Source organism: Porites lutea, chromosome 7, assembly GCF_958299795.1.
Source record: "Porites lutea chromosome 7, jaPorLute2.1, whole genome shotgun sequence".
Lineage (NCBI taxonomy): Eukaryota > Metazoa > Cnidaria > Anthozoa > Scleractinia > Poritidae > Porites > Porites lutea.
Genome location: NC_133207.1, coordinates 19,846,951 through 19,870,519, shown reverse-complemented (window position 1 = coordinate 19,870,519; position 23,569 = coordinate 19,846,951). Strand labels below are relative to the sequence as shown.

The following is a 23,569-nucleotide window of genomic DNA, read 5'->3' as shown; positions in this document are numbered from 1 at the left end:
CGCCGTACCTAGGTTTAACAAGAAAAACCCTTCGAGAAAAGCATTAGTTAGATTTAGAATAAGTAGTCATCAACTTAGAATTGAAACAGGTAGATACGAAAACATTCTTCGCAGTGAAAGGATATGTCACTTTTGTACAAGTAACAAAATCGAAGATGAAAATCATTTCTTACTAGATTGTAAGGCTTATTCTCAGATCAGAGACATATTTTTCTCCAAACTAGAAACTAAAATACCTGACTTCAAATCACTTTCACACGATACTTTAATATCTCTTCTTATGAATTCTTCTGATTATTTAATTAACTGTCAATTAGTTTCATTTATCTCGCAATGCTTTGAATTAAGAACCAAATTAATATCAATGAATGAATGAATGAATGAGAACTCTAACGTTTTGTAATGTTTTGCACGTACTAATTAGTTGAATTAGTACTTAAATTTAGACTAATAGCTTTTGCAATACTGTAATTCCTTTATGGTCATGCAAATAAAGCTTTTGGCGTATGCCTTGTTACCCCTTGTTACCCCTGTTTAGCCTTGTTACCCCTTGTTACCCCTTGTTACCCCTGTTACCCCTTAATTTGTTACCCCTTGTTACCCCTGTTACCCTTGGTTACCTCTGCTACCCCTTGTTACCCCTTGTTACCCTTTGTTACCCCTTGTTACCCCTTGTTACCCCTGTTACCCCTTGTTACCCCTTGTAACCCATAGTTACCCCTGTTACCCCTTGCTACCCCTTGTTACCCTTGTTACCCCTTAATTTGTTACCCCTTGTTACCCCTGTTAACCCTTGTTAACCCTTGTTACCCCTTGTTACCCCTGTTACCCCTTGTTACCCTTTGTTACCCCTTGTTACCCCTGTTACCCTTTGTTATCCCTGTTACCCCTTGTTACCCTTTGTTACCCCTTGTTACCCCTTGTTACCCCTGTTACCCCTTGTTACCTCTTGTTACCCTTTGTTACCCCTTGTTACCCTTTGTTACCCCTTGTTACCCCTTGTTACCCCCGTTACCCCTTGTTACCCCTTGTAACCCATTGTTACCCCTGTTACCCCTTGCTACCCCTTGTTACCCCTTGTTACCCCTGTTACCCCTTAATTTGTTACCCCTTGTTACCCCTGTTAACCCTTGTTAACCCTTTGTTACCCCTTGTTACCCCTTGTTACCCCTGTTACCCCTTGTTACCACTTGTTACCCTTTGTTACCACTGTTACCCTTTGTTACCCCTGTTACCCCTGTTACCCTTTGTTACCCCTGTTGCCCCTTGTTACCCCTATTTCCCTTTGTTATCCCTTGTTACCCCTTGTTACCCCTGTTACCCCTTGTTACCACTTGTTACCCTTTGTTACCACTGTTACCCTTTGTTACCCTTTGTTACCCCTGTTACCCCTTGTTACCCTTTGTTACCCCTTGTTACCCCTGTTACCCTTTGTTACCCCTGTTACCCCTTGTTACCCTTTGTTGCCCCTTGTTACCCCTGTTACCCTTTGTTACCCCTTGTTACCCCTGTTACCCCTTGTTTTCTGTTGTTACCCCTTGTTACCTGTTGTTACCCCTTTTCCCCTTTGTTACCCCTTGTAACCCTTGTGACCCCTGTTACCCCTTAATTTGTTACCCCTTGTGATCCCTGTTACCCCTTGTTACCCTTTATTACCCCTGTTACCCTTTGTTACCCTTTGTTACCCTTCGTTACCCCTGTTACCATTTGTTACCCCTTGTTACCCCTTGCTACCCCTTGTTACCCTTTGTTACCCCTGTTATGGCACTTGTTACCCCTGTTACCCTTTGTTACCCTTTGTTACCCTTCGTTACCCCTGTTACCATTTGTTACCCTTTGTTACCCCTTGCTACCCCTTGTTACCCTTTGTTACCCCTGTTACCCCTTGTTACCCTTTGTTACCCCTGTTATGGCACTTGTTACCCCTGTTACCCTTTGTTACCCTTTGTTACCCCTGTTATGGCACTTGTTACCCCTGTTACCCCTTGTTACCCTTTGTTACCCCTGTTATGGCACTTGTTACCCCTGTTACCCTTTGTTACTCTTCGTTACCCCTGTTATGGCACTTGTTACCCCTGTTACCCCTTGTTACCCTTTGTTACCCCTGTTATGGCACTTGTTACCCCTGTTACCCCTGTTACCCCTTGTTACCCTTTGTTACCCCTGTTATGGCACTTGTTACCCCTGTTACCCCTTGTTACCCTTTGTTACCCCTGTTATGGCACTTGTTACCCCTGTTACCCCTGTTACCCTTTGTTACTCTTCATTACCTTTGTTACCATTTGTTACCCCTTGTTACCCCTGTTATCCCTTGTTACCCTTTGTTACCCCTGTTACCCCTTGTTACCCTTTGTTACCCCTGTTACCCCTTGTTACCTCTTGTTGCCCCTGTTACCATTTGTTACCCTTTTTTACCCTTTGATACCCCTGATACCCCTTGTTACCCCTTGTTAGGCCTTGTTAGCCCTTGTTACCCCTTGTTTCCACTGTTACCCCTGTTACCCCTTGTTAACCGTTGTTACCCTTTGTTACCCCTTTTTACCCCTTGTTAGCCTTGTTACCCCTTGTTACCCCTTTTATTCGTTGTTACCCCTTGTTACCCTTTGTTACCTCTTGTTACCCGTTTTTCCCTTCGTTACCCTAGACCGATTTCTGTCTTACCAAGTATAGCCAAAGTTTTTGAACTGTTAGTTTATTAGGAGATGTACGCCTATTTTACGGAAAATAATCATATTCAGCCTCGTCAATCTGGGTTTAGATCTCTTCATTCAACTGTAACTGCGCTTTTAGATATGACAAATCAGTGGTGTCCTAATATTGATAAAGTTATGGTCAGTGGTGTTATTTTCCTTGATCTTAAGAAGGCATTTGACACTGTTGACCATGCTATCTTGTTTAAAAAACTGTCTGACTATTGGGTGCAGGGTCACACCGCTTTTTGGTTCAAGTCTTACCTAAAAGACAGACAGCAATTTTGCGTGGTAAACGGATTGTCGTCTGTAAAAATTCGCATCGTTTGTGGCGTTCCACAGGGTTCTTTATTAGGCCCAGTCTTGTTCCTTATTCACATTAATGACTTACCAAATTGCTTAGATCATAGTATAGGAAGGTCATTTGCTGATGATTCAAATTTAACGTTCTCTGCCGTGGATTTATCAATCCTTCAGACTCATGAGCAACGACCTTAACAGAATTTTTAATTGGCTCAGCTCAAATTAACTCACATTGAATATTCTAAAAACAGATTTTATGGTGATAGGTTCTCGGAAGAGAATTGCAATATTAGCTGGAAAATATTTTATTAAGTGTGAATGGTTTAACGTTACAACAGGTCGAAAGTACAAAGTGTCTTGGTCTCACTATCGACCAATTTCTTACTTGGAGAAATCATTTACAAAGTGTCAGACAAAAGGTGGGGTGTGGCATTAGAATTCTTAAGAGGGTTAGGCCTTTTATTTGTTTGGAGCACCTCATAAACGTATACAGGTCAATAGTTGAGCCTTATTTTACCTATTGTTGTATTGTTTGAGATAGTATTGGCGAAACGTTGGTAGACAGTCTTTAAAAGTTGCAAAATAGGGCCGCTCGTGTTATTACAGGTGCTTCATACTCGAAACATTCAGCTGTTATTCGGCATGAACTTGTGTGGCTCTCACTTAGTGAAATGAGACATTATCATATGGCATTAATGATTTTTAAAGTAAATCATGGCCTCTGTCCCTCTTATTTGTCTGACATGTTTGACGTTAATACAAGCCGGCTCAGTTATGACCTTCGCTCTTCTGGAATGAATTTAATAGTGCCAAAAGCAAGAACAAACTCTTTTAGGAATAGTTTTGCTTCTGCAGGCGCTAAGCTCTGGAATTCTCTTCCTTCCAGTTTAAAGGAAGAGACTTCTTTAAAACAATTTAAGGCTAAGATTAGGTCATATTTGTTATCTACACAAGCCTCATAATTTAAGTTTTTTATCATTAGGTTTAACATTGTGTACGATCTTTCTCAGTTTACTTTTTAGATATATATCTATATCTTTATGTAAGTTAAATAACGCACGGCTTTTAGGTAGAACAGATGCTTTATGTAAAGTTATTTGATAAAATTACCGTGGGTAAATAAAGTTTTCACTCACACTCACTCACACCCCTTGTTAACCCTTGTTACACCTTGTTACCCTTTTTTACCCCTTGTTACCCCTCTTTACCCTTTGTTACCCCTTGTTACCCCTTGTTACCCCTTGTTACCCCCTTGCTAGGGAAAGATATCATAAAAGGTCATCTACTAGAGTTATTCAATCGTATTTTAAGTTCAGGTAAATATCCTGCGCTCTGGAGTTTTGGCCTCATCGTCCCTATTCATATATAAAAAGGATGATCGATCAAAAGCTGAAAACTACCGAGGAATCACGTTGCTCTCTGCATTAGGTAAACTCTTCACATCCATCCTCAATGATCGATTGTATGATTACATTACCAAAAAAAGAATTCTAAAAGCAGAACAAGGCGGCTTTAAAAAAAGGTACGGTACGGTAGATAGCATCTTCATCTTGAAAATACTTATAGATAAGTTTGTTAAATCTAAACCACAAAAACGCAGAACTTGCTTTTCTCGTGTTTTGTAGATTTTGAAAAAGCTTTTTATCGCATACTCAGGCAAAAATTATTCGAAAAAATCAGAAAAGAAGGCATAGGCGTACGGGCAATTTTTTGCCAGGGGGGACGGTAAACCATTTGCCCAAACATTCTTGCAAGTTGCCCAAATTTTTACAAAACAGTCGAAAAGAAACGAGGGCCATACGATGCAGCAACATAGGCCGTAATTGCCTATGAAAGTGGCTCGAGACAGTTTTTCAGGGTCAATACCTGCCAAGTTTGAGCATAAACTACATCGCCATAAACATTTGGAAAAATTGCCATCACACTTGTGTCACTGAGATAAAGATGAAAATTTGTTATGATCAGGGTTTCAATGACATTAAAGTTGTCATAGCAACAAAATGACGCCCTTATCTATTATACTTGCAGCAATTTTTCTCACTGGGAACTGTTCTAACAAAATAGGGAGCTTTTTCGTCCAATAGTCGCCTCGATGTTCGTGAAGTTAAAACGGAATCTGTGAGTACGTTATCGAGATATTTTGGGATGAAGTTTTTATCGTTAGAAATACGGTAAAAAAGGAAAATCTTGATGTTTGGCCGTTATCTTAAGAAAACGAACCGCGTTTAACCCGCAATTTCACCTGATAGTAGTTTCAATCTTTTCAAAAAACGTGTGAACGGTCATGGAGATAGCTCTGGCCAATTGCTACAAAGAAGGATTTGATTAGTATGGATCATGGCACTCTTGTTAGCGGTTTAGCAAACATTTCGGTCTACTTTAACAAATCACAGAATAATTTTTAAACCGCCCGATAGATTTTTTAAAAAAAATTACGATTCTTCTCGTAATTCAAACTGAGAATTAGTCAGCCCCTGCACTTTTCACTTTCAGACCCACTGCTGAAGCTATCTGCCATACACTGTTCTACGAGCGGAAGTGATTCTAGAAAGTTATGCGGAAGTTTATTCTAACCAATTCACGACTGGAAATAGCCTATTCCAGCTAGTGCAGTGCAGCACAGTGCCCAACATAAAAAAAAAACAACATTTGATAGCCTTCCCTTATAACCAGAAACTCATCACGTGCTAGGCAACCACTATCTCGTGTTAATGTAACTGGATTATTACGCCGACTTCAGGTTAAAATAGAAAATATATCTCTTCAAAATAATAATAAAGTAAACATGGAAACGTCTTTAAAAACCGGCTCTGCCCAAATTTGCTCTTGCTACCCAAAAAATCCGAGTTGCCCAAAATTTGGGGGGGCTGAAGCCCCCCTCGTCCCCCCGGCCCGTACGCCTATGAAAGAAGGAATTAGAGGGCCTTTTTTAGAAATAGTAATGTCCATGTACTCAAAAGATAAATCAGCAGTCAAAATCAACAACAAAATGACCGAAGCTTTTCCGTGTTATACTGGAATTAAGCAAGGTTGTATGTTATCACGCACCCTATTTAAACTCTATCTAAGTGATCTACCCGAATTTTTAAATTCATCAAGCTCAACCGGTATTCTACTTGATGTCTCTGAAAGACCTATAAACTGTTTATTATACGCGGATGACTTAGTGATCTTTTCGTAGTCAGCAAAGGGCCTACAAACACTCCTCAACAAGTTGGAATCCTACTGTGAGAAAACTGAACTAACTGTAAATCTAGACAAAACAAACGTCATGATCTTTAATAATTATGGCATCCTTAAACAACTACTCGTTTAAGTTTGGAGTAAATAAACTAAACGATGTTAAATCTTATAAATATCTGGGAATGACACTGAACCCGTATGGAAATTTTAGTTTAGCTAGAGAAGCGTTAAAAAAAGTTGGGCTTAAGGCACTTTATAAACTAAGAAAAGAGATGGGTGACAACTTTAGACAAAATATTATGCTGACGATTAAGCTATTCGATTTTCTGATATCCCCCATACTTCTCTGCGGAAGTGAAATTTGTGGTGTTGACTGTAACGACCAAATAGAAAAAGATCCCACAGAACTGCTTCCGACTGGTTAACCGTAACCTCTGGTGTCCCACAAGGTTCTTTGTTGGGACCATTATTCTTCATAGTCTACATCAACGATTTACCGGGGGTAATTAGTAAGGACAGTTCAATTTCTCTGTATGCTGATGACAGTAAAATGTATAGGGTTATTAGTACTCAAGAAGATCTGTCTACTTTTCAAAGTGACATAGACAAAATTTCAGATTGGTGTAAGATGAATAACATGAGAATTAATACCAAGAAATGTAAGATAATGCGAATAACCAGGAAAAAGTCACCATTAGTTGGGGAGTATAATATTGAAGGTCAACCTTTGGAAAGTGTTGATGTGTATAAAGATTTAGGATTATTTACTAATAGTAATCTTTCATGGAACCAACACGTAGATAAAATAACTGCTAAGGCTAATAGAGTTTTAGGGTTAGTTAAGAGGACTTGTAGGGTTTTAAAGGATATTGATACCATGAACACACTTTATTGTAGTCTTGTGAGACCTTTATTAGAATATTCATGCGAAACTTGGAACCCTCATACTAAACGTAACATTGATAAACTGGAGGCTGTTCAGCGAAGAGCTACCAGATGGATCACTAGGTCTGATGATGATTATAATACTAGACCTATCTAAGCTAAAATTGTTGTCATTATCTAATAGGAGGTTCACTAGAAATGTTACATTTTTTTAAAATTTAATTAATGGACATTATGATATTGAAATTTCAAATAAGCTCATATTTTGAAAGGACAGAAATACAGGTTATAACTTGAGGAAAAATGACACACAGGACCTTGTTCCAAATTTTAGTAGAACTGATGGTTTTAAATATAGTTTTTTTAACCGTGTTGTAGATGAATGGAATGGTTTACCCAATCATATTAGAGAATCAAACAGTATTGCAACTTTTAAAAGAAATGTGTTAAGCTTTATTAAGGATAACTAGAACATTTATATTTCTATTTGTATATATTTTTCTTATATGTTAATTAGTGGGGGCATCCCTAGTATGGCGCATTGGTGCTTTTGGTTGTCTCCTTCTCCACAACTTTTTTTTTTTCTTTTTTTCTTTGTTTGTTAAAGTAGTGTTAGCTTATTTCATTTCATTATTTGCTTGTTATGCAGTGGAGTGAACCTGTAATAAAGTAATAAAGTAATAAAGAACTAGTTCAAATTAAATTCTTGAAATGGTTGATAGGTGTAAATAGATACTGCAGCAACAATGCATGTAGGGCTGAAACAGGAAGATTCCCAATGAAAATGGAAGCACAATATAGGAACTTTAAGTTTTGGCTAACTCTAACCAAACACCCAAAACACAAATTATCACAGGTAGTTTATAATGATATGAAGTCGAGGATGAATAAGGAATTAAATCAAACGCGTATTAGACCAAATAGGGCTAGGATACCTCTGGACAAAAGCACATGAAAGTGACATAGGAATCTTGAAGATTATCAAAGAAAGACTGAAAGACATCGAATTACAAAGATGGTTAAGTGACGTAAACAATGACGTAAGAAAAGACGCCAACCAAAAGAACAAACTAAGAACCTTCCGAAAATTTAAAACAATAGAAAATTATAAATGTGAAGATTATCTCCGTCAGGTCACCAACGTCCAACACCGGATAACTCTCACTAAACTCCGTCTAAGTAATCACAAATTGGCGATAGAGACAGGTCGCTATGTAAGACCTTATAAGAAACCGGAAGAGAGGATCTGCCCTATCTGTAAAAAAGACGAAGAAGATGAAATACACTTTTTAACTCTGTGCCCTACCTATCAAGAAAAAAGAAGTACTTTATTTGAATACTCAAACTAAGAATACAGAATGTCAGTAAACAGAATGGCACCAGATGATGTTTTTCTGTTGTTAATAAACCCTCCGAGCAAGAACAAACCAGTGCAAAAGTTAATTGCAAAATACGTATTCGACTACTATGAGAAAAGAAGATCATTAGTTCTTTAGGTTAACATTGATTATACTTCCACAAGTGTGCAATTTGTGTTATAATTTTAAATTATTTGGATAAAGTCGATATAGATAGGACTGTATAAGACTCCAAATAAAACAATGTCTTGTCTTGTCTTGTCTTGTCTACACACGTTTTTCAGTCAGGGTAAAGATCGAGTCACGCGTGACCACAGGCGGCCCAGACGTAGTATGTCACTGAATGAACATATTAATATTCACATGGACAAATTAATGCGATGAGCCGTCGAAACTCCCATGAAATAAAATAGTCCAAAAGTCAAAATATAACAAAACAAAGCTAAGATACCTTTAACTGAACGTATCCTTGTCCTTCCTGGCCGGTTTAAGTGGCATTTTGTTGAGTTTTGCAATTGTAGCTTCATGGGAGTTTCGACGACTCATCGCATTAATTTGTCCATGCGAATATTAATATATTCATTCAGTGACACATACTACGTCTGGGCCGCCTGTGGCGTGACGGGACAGATTTTATTGTGTACCGGAAATGCTAGAAAAAATAATACGTGACTTGACAAACAATGAATTTGTGAGCTTTACTGTGCTTCTCTTTTCGTCTTGTTTGTTTAGAGCTTGTGGTATTTGATCTCTTGCGATTGAAGTATAACCTATATATGTTTATACACAATTTGCCACTTTCAAAAATGAAAGAAATAAATGTTTTCAAAAATGTATATCGTCAAATCGTGTATCTCTTGGGAGTGTCCCCACAGGCAGCCCAAACTCACATTATTTTGGAAAGGGTGTAAGGTGATTTACATACCATAGCTGACGCGTGACCTGTGAGCTGGACGCACAGCTGTAGCATTAGAGGCAACCGTTGTTTTGGTAATTGCTCGTCGTTTCCCTGGATTTTTTGGTGAAAACGCAGTGGAATACAACGTAGGTAAGTCTTTTTTATTCATTTCATTGAAACAAAATTAGATTTAACCTTTATTTAGCATTCGCAGCTCTCAGTATTTTATTTCTCATACAAAGTTTCTGCGCGTCCAGCACGGGTCACGCTGTAAATTACTTTACACCCTTTCTCCAATAACGTGAGTTTGTGCCACCTGTGGTATCCCAACAGTCCCAGCGGGGGGGGGGGGGGGGGGGAGAGTTACTCTGGGAATTTTTGAGTGGGGATGTGCTGCTGGGACCCTGGAACCCTTAGCCTATACCAGAGCTAGTTCAGCTGTTTTTTGCTACCTTTTACTAGACTAAACTCCCCAAATGCCCCCTATCCTAGAGTAGCTTTTAGGCTGAGTTGCGTGACTTTAAACTTGCCGATTTTATTTTTCTATATTTTTGAGAGGCAATTCCCGGTTTTCCTAGTCTAGACTAAAATCTTCAACCAATTGACCCGGGCCAATTGAGCACTTTCCTGGAAAATGATACCCTATTCTAGACCCAAACTCTCTGATTTATATACCCTATCCCTGAGTAAACTGCTTGAAAACCATACCCTTCACAGCGGCACATACTATTCCAGATATGGCAGTACCCCCCGCCCCCCGCCCGAGCCAAGAGTTTTGATCATTTATCGATGTTACTTATCGCGAATCGGCCTGTATTAAAGCAGACACTAGAGGGTTACTGTAGCATGGCATTCTTCTGAGGTTTCCGCTTTTAAATTACTGTCTATTGGCATACAGTAGTAGATCAGTGTGGGAGTGAAATGATTAAGCGAAAAAAGTGTCCATCTGCGGATTTGCGTCAAAGTAGCATCAAGCTGTAATCTTGTGATGAAAACCGCACGCCTCTCGTGACCAAATTAGCAGTGAACACAGGGTGTCAAGTTCTAATTCATGCAATATCGTGCCTAGATATTGAGTCTTTCGCAAGCGTAAACAGTCACTGCGTTCAGTTTGGTTCAGACTAACATAGAAAATGAAATGCTTAAAAACCGAAGCCGCATTTTTAGCTGGGATTGGAGTATTTCTCGTGGGTACGGCCTGTCTCATTGCCGTCGAAGTCCATAACATTTATCCGGCACGAGAGGAACAGAAATTTGAAGAAATAAACTGTACAATTGAATCATGCAACATGGACGCGAGCGCTAAATGTTCCAAACACAAACACGATAATAAAGAGTTTTCCTGTTTAAGGGTTTATGTTGTGTGTGGAAGCAAAGCTGAAAGCAATGACAGCAATATGCTGTTACAAACTGCTCAGAAGCGTCGTTTGCTAGCAAGAAGTTATCACAGTCTTCATAAACAGGTATGTTCTTTGATGTGTATGTACTTGTTTTTATCGAGTAAATATTGTTACTACAGAACCTGTTGAACGTTTTTAAAACGATTTAAGGGATGTTTGTTTCTTGCATGGAAAGTTTTAATGAATCATTTTCTGCTTAGATCTTTTTAAGGATGTTTGTTTCTTGTATGAAACGTTAACAGAATGGATCATTTTCTTAAGCACGATTTCTGCCAAATACCTGATTACTGACGACGCAATTGCGTAGGAGATTACCCGGGGGGTACTATATGATTATTTGTAGGGGTGGGTGCCGCTGGGACCCTTAATGACCTTTGTAGTCTCTTAGCCTGCGTTGCGGCCGGCCCACGTATCGCGTAAAACACTGTTATAGTCGCCAATTGCCTAGGATATTACTCGGGGGGTACTCTACGATTATTTGTAAGGTTGTGTGCCGCTTGGGCCCTTAATTCCGTAGCCTCTGTAGTCTTCGTACAAACCAAACGGCGTACGAATATTTAGCTACAACCGTATTATGTGGGCTTGGCATCAAAAATCCCTAACCTATTCTAGATCTAACCCATGCAACTTTCCCCACTGATCAATTTGCCGTACCTTTGATTTCCACTGATACCCTTTTGTTTAGAAAATTTAGCCTGGCTTTGCCGCTCGTCTCGCGTCTGACGGCTCCGCCGCCAAGAAGTATCCCACTCAAGGCAACCTCGCCATCTTAGGCTAAACCGCTTGAAAAGCTTGCGTCAGGAGCTGCTTGCGTTCAGATTTTCGGGTACTTTTCACTTTCGCATCATCCCCACTATCTGAGAGCCTGGAACAGGCGATAGCTTACATGGTGACAATGCCTGCATACTCGGAAGCAAGTTTCCAATATGTATCGAAAAGAAGTTTCTTTGCGTTTTGGTTTTGTTATTTGTGTCTTAGATCATATCACATTTAGAGTGGAACGAAAAAACTGGAATTTTCTCAGTCCTTCAGTCATTGTAGGGTGAATTAATTGTAAATCGTCCAAATCGTTAAATACATATCTTCACAGCCGCTCTTGCCGTGGCCGGAGTAACGCAACCCTCCCCGTCCCCACGTGGGACCGCCAGAGCAGAGAACACTGGCGTAAGCGTCTTGCAAGCATCTCGTTCCTTCCATATCGGCTCCCACCTTTTTTATTTTTTTTGCCTCCACCCTTTAGCCCTTTTTCTATTGCAAAATATTAAGCATTGTTGCGTAATTTCCCCCTATTTCTTTCGCTTCCCGCCCCTTTAGAACTCCCCGCACCCCCTACCCTTTTCTCTCCCGGCCCCCGTACCCTTCTAGCCCCCTGTTCTCCCGGGGTCCCACCCCCCTGTTCCCCCCCACCCCCCACTGGAAAGGGGAATGAGCTGAAAATCAGTCTTAAGTCCTCAAAGCGTTTAATAAATTGGAGCTCTTAATCGATACTTGCTTTTGCACGTAATTCGAGATATATGGAAATACAGACTACCAAGAAATTTACTTCCCTTGCCTCTTACTTTCTGTATCTTAAACGCGCGTTTAATTTGTAATCTGCTAAGAAAAACATGAACAGTTAAACCAAACGGTGGATTGACTGAACCAGTCCTTGTTGATGCACATAGAATTTTTTTTTTCGCTTTTCTGTTAAAATGAACATGTTCTTTGTTTTCACTATTTATTTTCTTATAATGACAATCAAACGGGGTTGCCCTTTAATGACAATTGATAGAAAACAGTTGATATTTACAGTCAAAAGTCTTAACCTTTGGCCAATTCGAGCCGTTAAAGCAAAACAGGAAAAGGCACATTAAACGGATTTTGGCCACAGGAAAACAATATATCTTTTTTTAGTTTAGTAAGGCTGACTTCCTGCATACATCGTCTTTGGGTCACTGTATAATTGATCTAGAGATTTCTTTCGCATGGCAAAATATTAACCTGCCTGCAAGCTTTAGCGAGGGCGGGGCAGGGGGTAGGAAAAGAGCGATACCCCATACTGCCTCCGAGATGTACTTGCCCTCAGGCTAGGAAAAATAAGGCTCTCGTAGAGTACGAATCCTCCCCTCTCCCTATCTTCCCTTCCGTAAAAATTCCTAATTCTTCCAACTTCTTTTCTTTACATAACTCCTCCTTTAACTCCCTGATTTTTATTGGCTAAAGGTTTCGTTCCGCCGAAATTTTAAGTTTGATCTGGACTTACTGGGATTATGCAAACAAAGGTCGAGCTTGCTTTGTTGCACGTAGGAACCTCTATATAACGAGCCTCTAATTAACGAAGTCCTTGTTAACGACGGATTCGTCACCTCATTGGTGAATATTTATCTAGATTGTGGAAAAGAGCCTGGATATAATAAAACCTATATTCTAGAAAATTAGATGCCGCGAAAATTTTTCATGCCACAAAGTAGGTGCCCTAATTCTTCGCTCTTTTTCGCGGGCTATTCATTGTAAAGTTTCTTTTGCGGTACAAAAGAATCTGCTTGCAACGTACAATAACTTACCGATAACCAGTTGCGAAATTGTTGAGGTACTCATTTGTATTTGTAATTTAATAACCTTTGTTAATTTTTCACTTTTAAATAATGTATACAACAGGCAATACAAAGTACCTTACACTGCGAAACAGCCGGCATCCTTAAGTAGGTCAAGAACGTGCGCGACAGCGGTCAAACAAGTGTGAATCGCGTGGGCACCTTGAAAAATCCGATTTTGTGCTAGGAGATATTTGACTACTCTGAATGTTGCGCTGATAACTAAAATTAATTGTAGGCTCTTAGCCAATGAGATGACGGAAAGTACAATGTAGTCCATATCAATATGGCTGTTGCCTTACTACTTGTTGTTTATTGTTGCCAGTGCACCTATGAACCGGAAGAATGCAGAGAGAAACAGGAAGCGGAACACAAACTTCTTAAGTCAGCCCAGTGTGGCAATCCCACTGGAGAATCACTAACGTGCTACTACAACCCAAAAGACCCTGATGAAATCGTCCACCAGAAGGCTTCGACAGGAAGTTACAACAGACTGGTACTACAAAACATGGCGTGGGCCACTGGCATTGTGGTACTAGGTCTTGCTGTTGTCATAGCAACGGGATGTTTTATTTCCTCCTACCACCGTCGATACAGTTACCATCGAATTGATGACAACTCGATTCTTTGAGAAGCAGCAGCTGGAAATTAAGACACAGCGAGGCAACAGGAAAAAATGACTTTGTACCAAGAGGCGGTACTTGTTGATGTCCCAATTGGAATGACCCCTAGGGAGCGAGAAGCTAAAGCAAGACGTACGGACGCAATCTCGTTCCCAGTCGCTGACCAAAAGGATCGCGGCCTCTGGGAACGAGATTGGTACGGACGAAGGAGTTGATTTCCACAATTGACAATTGTCACAATTCACACCCTAAAGAACAGACAATGAAGACAATTATAGACAGCATTTTGAAAATTTGACAAGACAACCAATATTCGTTTTTTTCGTTAAATCGTATTACCAGTTTTCTTCTTGATGTTCAAAGACTGAAATGAAACGAGAATTTCGTGTATCAATGTTAGAAAAGTATTGTTCAAAATCGGTGACAAGTGATATTTGCTCTGCTCTGTCCCGTGCTTTCAGATGTGTTCAGGGAAGTCCTTAGCATCGTTTTCGTTACAGTACGTTGTTTTTTTGTTGTTCTTTAAGTCAAAAAAGTTTGGATACCTAGCACATGGACGGATAAGAAACAACGCCTCGAAGACTGTTTTTGCTAAGCGGAGCCCGGATGGCGGGTTGTAAGAAAGCATTTTGTAAATATTTCATGTAAAGAATTATTTCATTGGAGGAAGATATAATAATAAGAAGAACCAAGAGGATGAACTAATTTTTTCATATACAATTGTTCATTTTTCTTTCAAGGTTTAATGGTAACTATAACAACATTTTCTGATCTGATTGGCTATCGGCAGCCCTGATTTCATTACTCTACGCTGTGGTATCGTTTCTTATCCTCAGCGATCTCGATTCTGTGGAAATCCTGCGATGTGACCATTCAAGCTGATGAAAGAAATACTGTGCAAGGCAATGTCTCATCCGGGAGAGTACCCCTGAATGGAATCCCTAACTATCCAGGGTCCCCCTTCTTTTCTCTGGAACCCTTGCCCGACCGTTCTGACATAGTATTCTATTTTGTGCTCATGCATTGTTTCCTTCCCTGCATTAGGTTTACTTAGCAACTAAAACATGCATGGACGGCAATGAGGACGTCGAAGAGCGCACCCATGTTTAGAAAGCGAAAGAAAAACAATAGCGTAAATGATTGATTAAGCGCCGCTACTCGAATAAGCGCCCCACCTTTGCCGCAAATAATTTAATAAACGTCCCTCTTGAATAAGCGCCGGGGTGCTAGTTTGGGTATTTACAAATTAACGCCCCACCTTTATTGCGGCGATTGATATAAAGTGATATCAAAACTATATCGCTTGAGAAATAAGACCTCGACTAACTCGTGAGTTCAAAGATTTAAAGGAGGGAAACTCTTTAACAGTTCGAGGTGTACATATTTTATAATAAATTGAGCATGTCTGGTACGCGTCTCACTTAATTCTCTCTGTACTCCCCTCAGTGTTTTACCCGAAGTTGAAATAAGCGCCGCACCTATAACAGGGAAAATGAAATAAGCGCCGCGGCGCTAAATCGATTATTTACGGCAGTCGTGGTGCGCTTACGTCCTTCTTAAACGTCCTCTTATTAAAATTTCACATTGTAGTCGTATGCAAATAGCAAAGAAATGTGTCATGCTCCTGCAAAGTTGTTCCTTTTTTGGATATTACAGTGTATATTAACTGCTTTATTTGACCTTCCTCTAGCAGTCACAGTCATAAAAATAAGCCCACTAACCATCAGAAGAGAAGACTTCATCGCACTGAAAGTAGGGGCAAGAACGCGAAGTTTAGAAACAGTTACCGCGACATTCTTGGCTACGGCTTCAGCATCTTTCCACCCTTCTCAGGACATTTTGCTGGCGTCGCGCTCTCCCATACAAAGAGTGAAACTGTTGAATAGTTAAATTTCAGCTCTACTACACAATAAGTGAATTAAAAGACTATTAGGTTTATGGGCAGTTTCAGCCGAGCACCTGAAGAACCCATCCTTCGAAGACTACACGGCTCCATCGTCTCTGCTGTCTAAACTGAGGGTCACATGCTAACTGAACGACGTGTCGCCTTGGTATGCTTTCCCACTCGTTGCATTGCAAGCAGCATTTCAAAGTTTATTGTTATTATTATCTTTTCTAATATACAGCTTCTCATCATACGACGCTTTTTTATCGAACACTTCACTACCTAAAAAAAATTAAATATTTACTTAAATACTATTGGTTACGATTAACCTTTAACTAACTACCAAATTATAACTGAAAATAGATAATAATCTCATTAATCTCATACTCAGATCTCTCCAAAATTACGCAAGTGAGCCATCGGTCGGATTGCCGTGAGACATCCGGGACTTGTACGCCCTCTTGCTCGCTAACTAGAGATGAGAAGTGATGACGTCATAAAAGCTAAATATGTGAAATTATAGGATAGGTTGGCATGTCAAGAAAGAAAACGATGAAAAATGTCCACTTGCTAAAAATGAGCGTGTTGGTGCAAATTGGTGCATTTTCTTTCTTTTTTTTTTGGAAACTAACTTTTTTCTAAACACCATTCCAAGAGCAACTTTATGTAAAATCTTGATTTTTAACGCTTTTCCTATATCCCAGAAACGGCTCTATAGAATTCTTTATAAAACTCATCACATAACCTTAGATCCTTCTAAGGGCCTGTTTACATGGAGGTGGGGGACCCCAGGTAGGTGAGGTTACCCGCTTAGGTGGGGTAACCCGCCTGTCCATACAATCTCTCATTTTAATGTGATCACGTTTACATGTTAGGTGGGGTAACTTGCCACATGTTACCTCACCTACCTGGGGTCCCCCACCTTCATGTAAACAGGCCCTAAAAGAGGCTTGGAGTCATCAGAACATATCGGTGCTTATAACTCTCCAACAATTTGTACTAACGGGCTGTTTTTTTGCCAAGAGGGCCTTTTTCATTTTGTCCTTTTTGAAGTAACAGGGTTCGTACCCTTTTTGAACAAAAAATTCCAGGACTTTTCAAGGATTTTCAAGGACACATTTCCCATTTTTCAAGGATTCCATTCAACGCTAAAAAAAGCCTTGAGTTTTTTAGTTTTATCCTGAAGGTCTTTCTGTGTTTGGTCCTTTTAGCTACTTGAGAATCTGGGTTGGATAAAGTTAGCACCAAAATTCAAGGACTTTCCAGCACCGACTGCAATTTTCAAGAATTTTCAAGTCCTTGACTTTCAAGGACTTTCAAGGTGCGTGAGAACACTGTGAATATACCAACCAATCCCATAATTTCACAAATTTGAATTTCTTTGACGTCACACTTCTTCACTCTATTTGAAAGCTTATTAGATACGAATGAGACTACTACGAGACACAAAATCGCATATGCGCCTAACTATAAAAGCGATTCATCTTTGCAAAAACAGGATGTTTTTTTTCTCTAAAGAAAGAGAACTCCAAAAATCTGTCGTCGTAAATTATGTGGTGTAAAATAGTTATTTAGTAATTTTCGAATCGTCGGCAGATATTTACTGCGTTAATTTTTTACAAAAAAATAAAATTGATCTATCTTTCTTTATATGGAAGCAAGTGATATTTGTACCACAATTTAAAATTGCTCTTCAAATGATCATTGACTTTACATTGAAATAAAAGCTTGTTATTTTGAAGAAGAAAAAAATATTTTTGCTGAGAACAAAGATGTATAGAATAATTAGTTACCGTAATCATCTTTTCATTTTCCTTGAAATTTCGAGCGTCCCTGCGTTGAAAACGCTTTGCGCCCGAGTAAAATTATGATGGCAAATGGCGCCCACGATAACACCAGTTTTAGTTTACAAACACTATAACTGTGTAAATTTCCAAAAAACTTTAGTAAACTAGCAGCGGATTGGTATTATCTTAAACTCTCAACAGTGAAAGTAGTAACCTTAGCTTTGAAGCAGTTTGCTAAGTTTTTGCTGATTTTTCTCGTTAGGCCGCGAGTGGAACTTTAAGGTGGCTCTAATTGGCCATGTTCTCAGCCTCCAACATTTCATGAAACCGCCATTTTGAGGAAGCGCCAGAGACTGGGTCGGTGCATCGTGGGACTGTTTTGGGGACACGATTGCATATTTCATTGGCTAGTACCACGAATTGCTGGTTTGCACGTGACGTCACGGCGGCCATGATGGTGATCAAGAACAAAGGTGTTTCTCCCCCCCCGGGAAGTAAACACCATTTTAAGGCAAATTCTTCAAAAAATTGTTCATTGCAATGACCACCAACATGGCTGCCTTGTCACGTGACTAATACCACGAACAGACCTTTTGGGCTTGGATGTTTTGTTTTCCCACCTCAAACCACGTGATGGTACCCCAGAGAACTGTTTCTTTCGAATGTCGTCCTATGCGCGTGCATCCACGTACATATGTATGCATAATTTATGAAAAGACTAAAGGCCAATTCCCTGGAGAACATCACTTGGTCTGAATTTGGAAAAACAAAACATACAAGCTAAAAATGGGATGTTACGTAAACGGAAAACAAGCACAGGGAACGGGAAAATGAGAAATGGGAACAAAACCTAAGTTAAACCCTAGCTCTATCAGTAACTTCATTTCCAATTCTCTGTTTTTTCCCCATTTTTCTATTTCCCGCTCCCCGACCTCGTTCCCGGCTCCCCGTTCCACGTTTCAGTAACATCCGAGTCAAAACTCGTTCCAAAAACAGTCCTATAATGCAACTGGACACTGAACTGTTATGCAACCCCAAAATCAAAATAGTCAACGTAAAGGAAGAGTAAAAAACTGAGACTATTTTAAATCTTTTTACTTATTAAACCTTATTTAAAATCTTCAGTCAGGTTTCTAAATAGCCAACTTGCCAGTTGGTCTCTCTTTATGAATCCTACGTTCGATTTGCACTTTTCAAAATTTCATATTATTTAAGTGGCGCGCTTGAAAACTATTGTAGTTAGGGCAGCTAAGTGCACTTCACTACACACAAGGCCTTTGCTATATATTATTCACATGGATTGAAACTTGAAAACGTGAGGACAACTTTTTCAAGTTTTAGGCCATGCCTGCTAAAATCACCCAAAACTATTATGGTTTTTGCTTCATAATGAATTTTTTTTTAATATCTTCTTCATAACTCTACTGGATCATTTTATGTATGGGTAACAGCAGTAAGCGATGACTTGAGCAAAGAATTAACCTAAAACAGCAGTGTTAAATCCTCGTGTCATAGCCCCCTTAAATTCATTTTTAACTTTTTAAAGTTTTCTTAGTTTATTTCAGGCTAGATTTCCGCCGCTTCCTCGGGACCAGTCTCGTTCCTCCCCGATAAGGGGCTAGTGCTCAAACCTATGCATACTTACGCTCTATTGGGAGCCTATCGGGCAAAATTAATAAACACACGCGAAACTTACAGCGCGTAAAACTTTCATAATCTTTATTCTTGTTTGATCGTGGTATACTCCCATCCTCCTTCACCGTCCAATTTCAAATTGTAATCGTGAAACTGAGGAAATAAAATGACACAGTAGATTTGAAAACTCGTTTGTCTGTTGCTGCAAATCGCTGCCGCTCCACTATTTTCAGTGTATTTATCTTGTTGTTGTTTATTTCTTTCACGCCAATTGGTCGAGAGCTATGGCCTTATTTGGTGAATAATACGCACGTTGTGATTGGTCGTCGTCCATGATCTACTAGAGAACAGACACTAATGACGACACCGAAAACGTGTTTTCTTTGTTTTGCCTTAATAGCGCACGGTTTTCTGTACTCATTCTGTCTTCTCATTGGCTAAGAGCCTGTCGTTAATTTTGGAAATCAGCGCGAACTGCAGATTACACGCTAGCAGATCATATCTTATCTCTAGATTGCGCGTGCAATGCATGATTACTAAGAGCAATACAGTAGAACCTCGATATAACGAACCTCTATAGAGCGTTTTCACTCACGTGGAACAAAACAAATCGCTCCTACAGGATTGGTTTGGTACACCAACATGGCCACCATTTCATTGTTTTGGAACGCCAATACGGCCGCTGTGACGTCATGTGAAAACGCTCTATACAACAAAGTCTTCGGTATAACGGACAATTTTCTTTACCCCAATGATAGCAAAATATATCGACAAGAACCTCGATATAACGAAACCTCGTTATAGCGGACAAATTTTGTCATTCCCTTGGCCCTTCGTTATATCGAGGTTTCAATGTATAAATTCTTTTCGGAATTTAATAAACTGTTCATTGTGACAGTGAGTTTGTCGTTATTTCTTCAAAACATGAACAATAAAACGATTAGACTCCACCGGTTTTTGTGATATCACTCACCGAGAACATTTACCCAGACCTTGATAATTGCGGATATTACAAAGCCTCGTCCTTTTTGTAAAGGTGTTTAGTATACAAAACAATAAACTAATCATAGGTAAAATTTAAACCTCAGTTATTTCTAATCAGCCTTCGGAACTTAATACCTCAATTGTGGCACTAGACCGACCTACCTGCTTCAATGATTCTCTGTGGCCAACACTAACGACAGTGATTTCATACTGCTTACACATTGAATACAGTGTTGTCTCTGAGGGCTCATCCAACGCACTAGTAGCCTCGTCAAGGACTGATTGTCAAACCAAAAAGACAAATTTAATAACAACGGAAAATATATATAAAAAAATGTTATTTTTTCATGGTAATTATTACGCTTATGGCCCATGGAACTTAGCACAAACGAAGAAACTACATGCAAACAACAAAATCACAGCTTCTCTTCCGACAAATATACTTTCCAAGCAGAGCAGTATACCAAACGTTACAAACAACAAAAAAGAAACTTTTTTTAAAAAAAGTTTTAGGCTAACAAGCTTTTCGAAACCCACGATTTCAACATGTTTTAATCTTCTTCAAGTTTGTCTATCGGTGCCTACTTTTGTCTTTGCTGTGTCATTTCTTTCTTTTAATGTTTTGAGTGATTATTGTTATGTTTCACTCAATCTGGTGGTAGTTCCTACTGTTAGAATTTTCCTTTAACGAACTAATGGACATTTTTCTTCCTCGATTAAAGACCAGCAGTTTGCCATCAGATTGTTTTGTTGTCTCTAAAATCTCTTTCCTCCGGAGAGCGATCAAAATTCACTTTGGAAGATATGAAGAAATAAACAGTACCATGTGAAAGCACACCTAACTAGCTTTCATTTGAATGGTCACACTTTCAGATTCGTCCACAGATTCAAAAGTGGGAACCAACTTATTCAGCACAAGAGAGTTCTGGTCAGATCAGTAGCTTTCATTCTAATGAAGGATTTCATCCAGATTAAATATAAGTAAATAAATACATTACCACATGGTTCATTTTTTAGGAAAAACAGTACCACAGACAAGTACTGTTCAGTACATTTCATTTGATTTAAAGTTGAAGTGGTGAGGATAATGTCAGTTTAAAACTAAAAATTGACCACTTACGAGCTACAAGTGGGCGATGATAGAACAAACGAGCAAAAGACAGCCTCTGCATTTCGCCAGGCGAAAGCATGTCTTCCCTGGACAAAAGAAAAAGAGAAATGAGGGTTGCCACCGTACCATTGGAGATAAAAGGATTGCTTAACTAAGTTTTATCTGACTTTTAGCTTAAAAAAAAAAACACACACTTTCCTCCCTGCGTTTCATGTTTTCTTCATCTTTTTTTTTTTTGCAAATAACAACAATTCTTCTCTCCATTATCGTTGTTATTAAGTAATGTTTATTTAACTTAAGTACTTAATAATTTAATACGGTACATGAATAACCTAACGGCATTTAAAAGGTAAAAACTAATAGACTACAAATCGTTTTAGGATCAAAACACTTTGCTGTGGAAGCCTAATCTCGTACGCAGATCTCTTGTTCACGGTTTTGTTGAAAGAGATCCGGGTACGAGACTAGTGGAAGCCTAAAAGATAAATAATTCTCCAACCTACACTGACTTAAACAAGAATCAGAATCTTTCCCAGAATTTTTGGCAAAATTGCCTCAACTACCTTGATTCTAGCGGCCTGAAGAAAGGCTAATTAAGATTTTCTGAATGTGCATTAAGACGGATTGCGCCTCCTGATTTCAGACCAGGTTGCGTTGTTTTAGTAGAACTCGAAAAAAAGGCGAACAAGTTTCACACAGTTAGCCGTACTACTGCCTATAAAAGCCCAGCAATAACACAAAAATACAGCTCTGAGGGTGTTATGCACCACTGCCTTTGGCCTCGCCGGATAACGTTGTCCTCGATCCACCGAGTAATTCTTTAGATCACACCCAGCATCATCCAATAATTGCTAAATACCACCACGTAGGTATACTCACCAGTTGAAATCAACCGGGTTGTCCAGACCACCAACTCTATCACACAGAGTCGACTATAAGACAGGGAAAATCAATATGGTTATTTAAAATCAAACGAAGAATAATCCCCGAAGTTGTGAACGCAATTTACGCAATTGCGTAAGAAGCCTGAAAGAAATTCAGGACTTCAATGGGACTTGAACCCGTGACTTCGCGATACCGGTGCGATGCTCTAACCAACTGAGCCATGAAGCCACTGATGTTGGGACCTGGTCAATTATGTGTTCATATGTTCCCGTGAAAGAGATGAATGTGATAGATGTATATGAAATAAATCATATAAGAACAGCGGAAATGAACGCAAATGAACAATGATCCTCGCAGTTGTGAACGCAATTTATGCAATTGTGCTCCATGTCTATCTATCACAATATGGTTATTTAACTATCAAAATGTCTCGCACAAAGAAAGCACATAACGCTAATTGAACACATCGGCGAGTCGGGGCAGTTATTCCAAATGAATGCACCCAAAGGATGTCCTTTTGAAGTGGCGAGAAATCCACCTTTAAATCAAAACGGCGTCATTAAAACAACCGAACCTCCAAGTGCGACAACCTCTCGTAAGCGACTTTTTATCTAGAACAAAACAAAAACTTTCCCAGTCAAAGCCTTGTAGCTAGAACATCTCGTGTGCAAGCGCGACCACTTTTAGGGCGATGGTATAATAATTTGCCATTGTTTTTAACATTCTTGTAAGCGACCACTTGTCGCATAATTTGATCTCTATGTTCGCAGTATGTACTACACTACTCAGAGTATATAAAGAACTTTTAGGGACAACATGATCTATACTGACGCTAAAAAAACTTACCAGTCCAACACAATTCAGTAGCTCAAAAAGTCGTTCATTTTCTTCTCCAACTAAATATGATAGAAGATCCAGAGGATTACAAAATTAATGAAGGAAGTTATACCAAGCCCCAGCCAATGAAGACTTTGCACTACGCTCACCCCCTTCCCCTCCCCTCATCGTAATGATTCCAAGTTGCCCAAGCCTCCGTTCTAAACGAGGGTAAGTGGGAAACCTATGATATAAAAATGAATTTTCACAGAAAAGTATTGAACATTGGCCTCATTGTTAAAGTGAGGGATTTTTTAAACTAGGAAATTGCATTTTTAGCACGAACAGCTTAAGTTGCCTATAAAAGAAGCTAAACGACAAATTACTGTCCTGAAGCCTGCGTACAAACAATTCCTAATTTCACTACTTGAAGCAAATTAAGGCCATTTTAACGTGGCGCGTGAAGGTGATGTTACACGAGACGATTTACAATGACGATTTTTAGCGCAACACAGAGTTGCAGCATTGTTGCAACATTGTTTCGAACGGTTAC

At 39.4% G+C, this 23,569-nt stretch overlaps 2 protein-coding genes across 2 annotated transcripts in view; one reads left to right on the top strand and one right to left on the bottom strand.

Moving 5' to 3' along the window:
* Positions 1–10,387: 10,387 nt before the first annotated feature.
* LOC140943733 (uncharacterized) lies at positions 10,388–14,618 on the top strand. Its single transcript, XM_073392845.1, has 2 exons — positions 10,388–10,780; positions 13,616–14,618. The coding sequence occupies exons 1-2, from the start codon at positions 10,451–10,453 to the stop codon at positions 13,919–13,921; spliced, it is 636 nt and encodes a 211-aa protein (XP_073248946.1). The 5' UTR covers positions 10,388–10,450; the 3' UTR covers positions 13,922–14,618.
* Positions 14,619–18,745: 4,127 nt separating this feature from the next.
* Positions 18,746–23,569, bottom strand: part of LOC140943506 (lysosomal cobalamin transporter ABCD4-like) — a 43,878-nt gene continuing 39,054 nt past the window's right edge. Inside the window, exons 14-18 of the mRNA XM_073392598.1 lie at positions 23,047–23,096; positions 22,195–22,247; positions 21,325–21,401; positions 20,367–20,482; positions 18,746–19,373 (exon numbers count right to left, since the gene is read on the bottom strand). Of these exons, the coding sequence (XP_073248699.1) occupies positions 19,305–19,373; positions 20,367–20,482; positions 21,325–21,401; positions 22,195–22,247; positions 23,047–23,096 (365 nt within the window). The 3' untranslated portion in view covers positions 18,746–19,304. The remainder of the gene's footprint in view (positions 19,374–20,366; positions 20,483–21,324; positions 21,402–22,194; positions 22,248–23,046; positions 23,097–23,569) is intronic.

Bases quoted from the DNA above. Each gene is read 5' to 3' on its own strand.
- LOC140943733 (XM_073392845.1), top strand. From the start codon at position 10,451: ATGAAATGCTTAAAAACCGAAGCCGCATTTTTAGCTGGGATTGGAGTA. The intron at 10,781-13,615 runs GTATGTTCTTTG...TATTGTTGCCAG, and splicing joins ATCACAGTCTTCATAAACAG to TGCACCTATGAACCGGAAGA.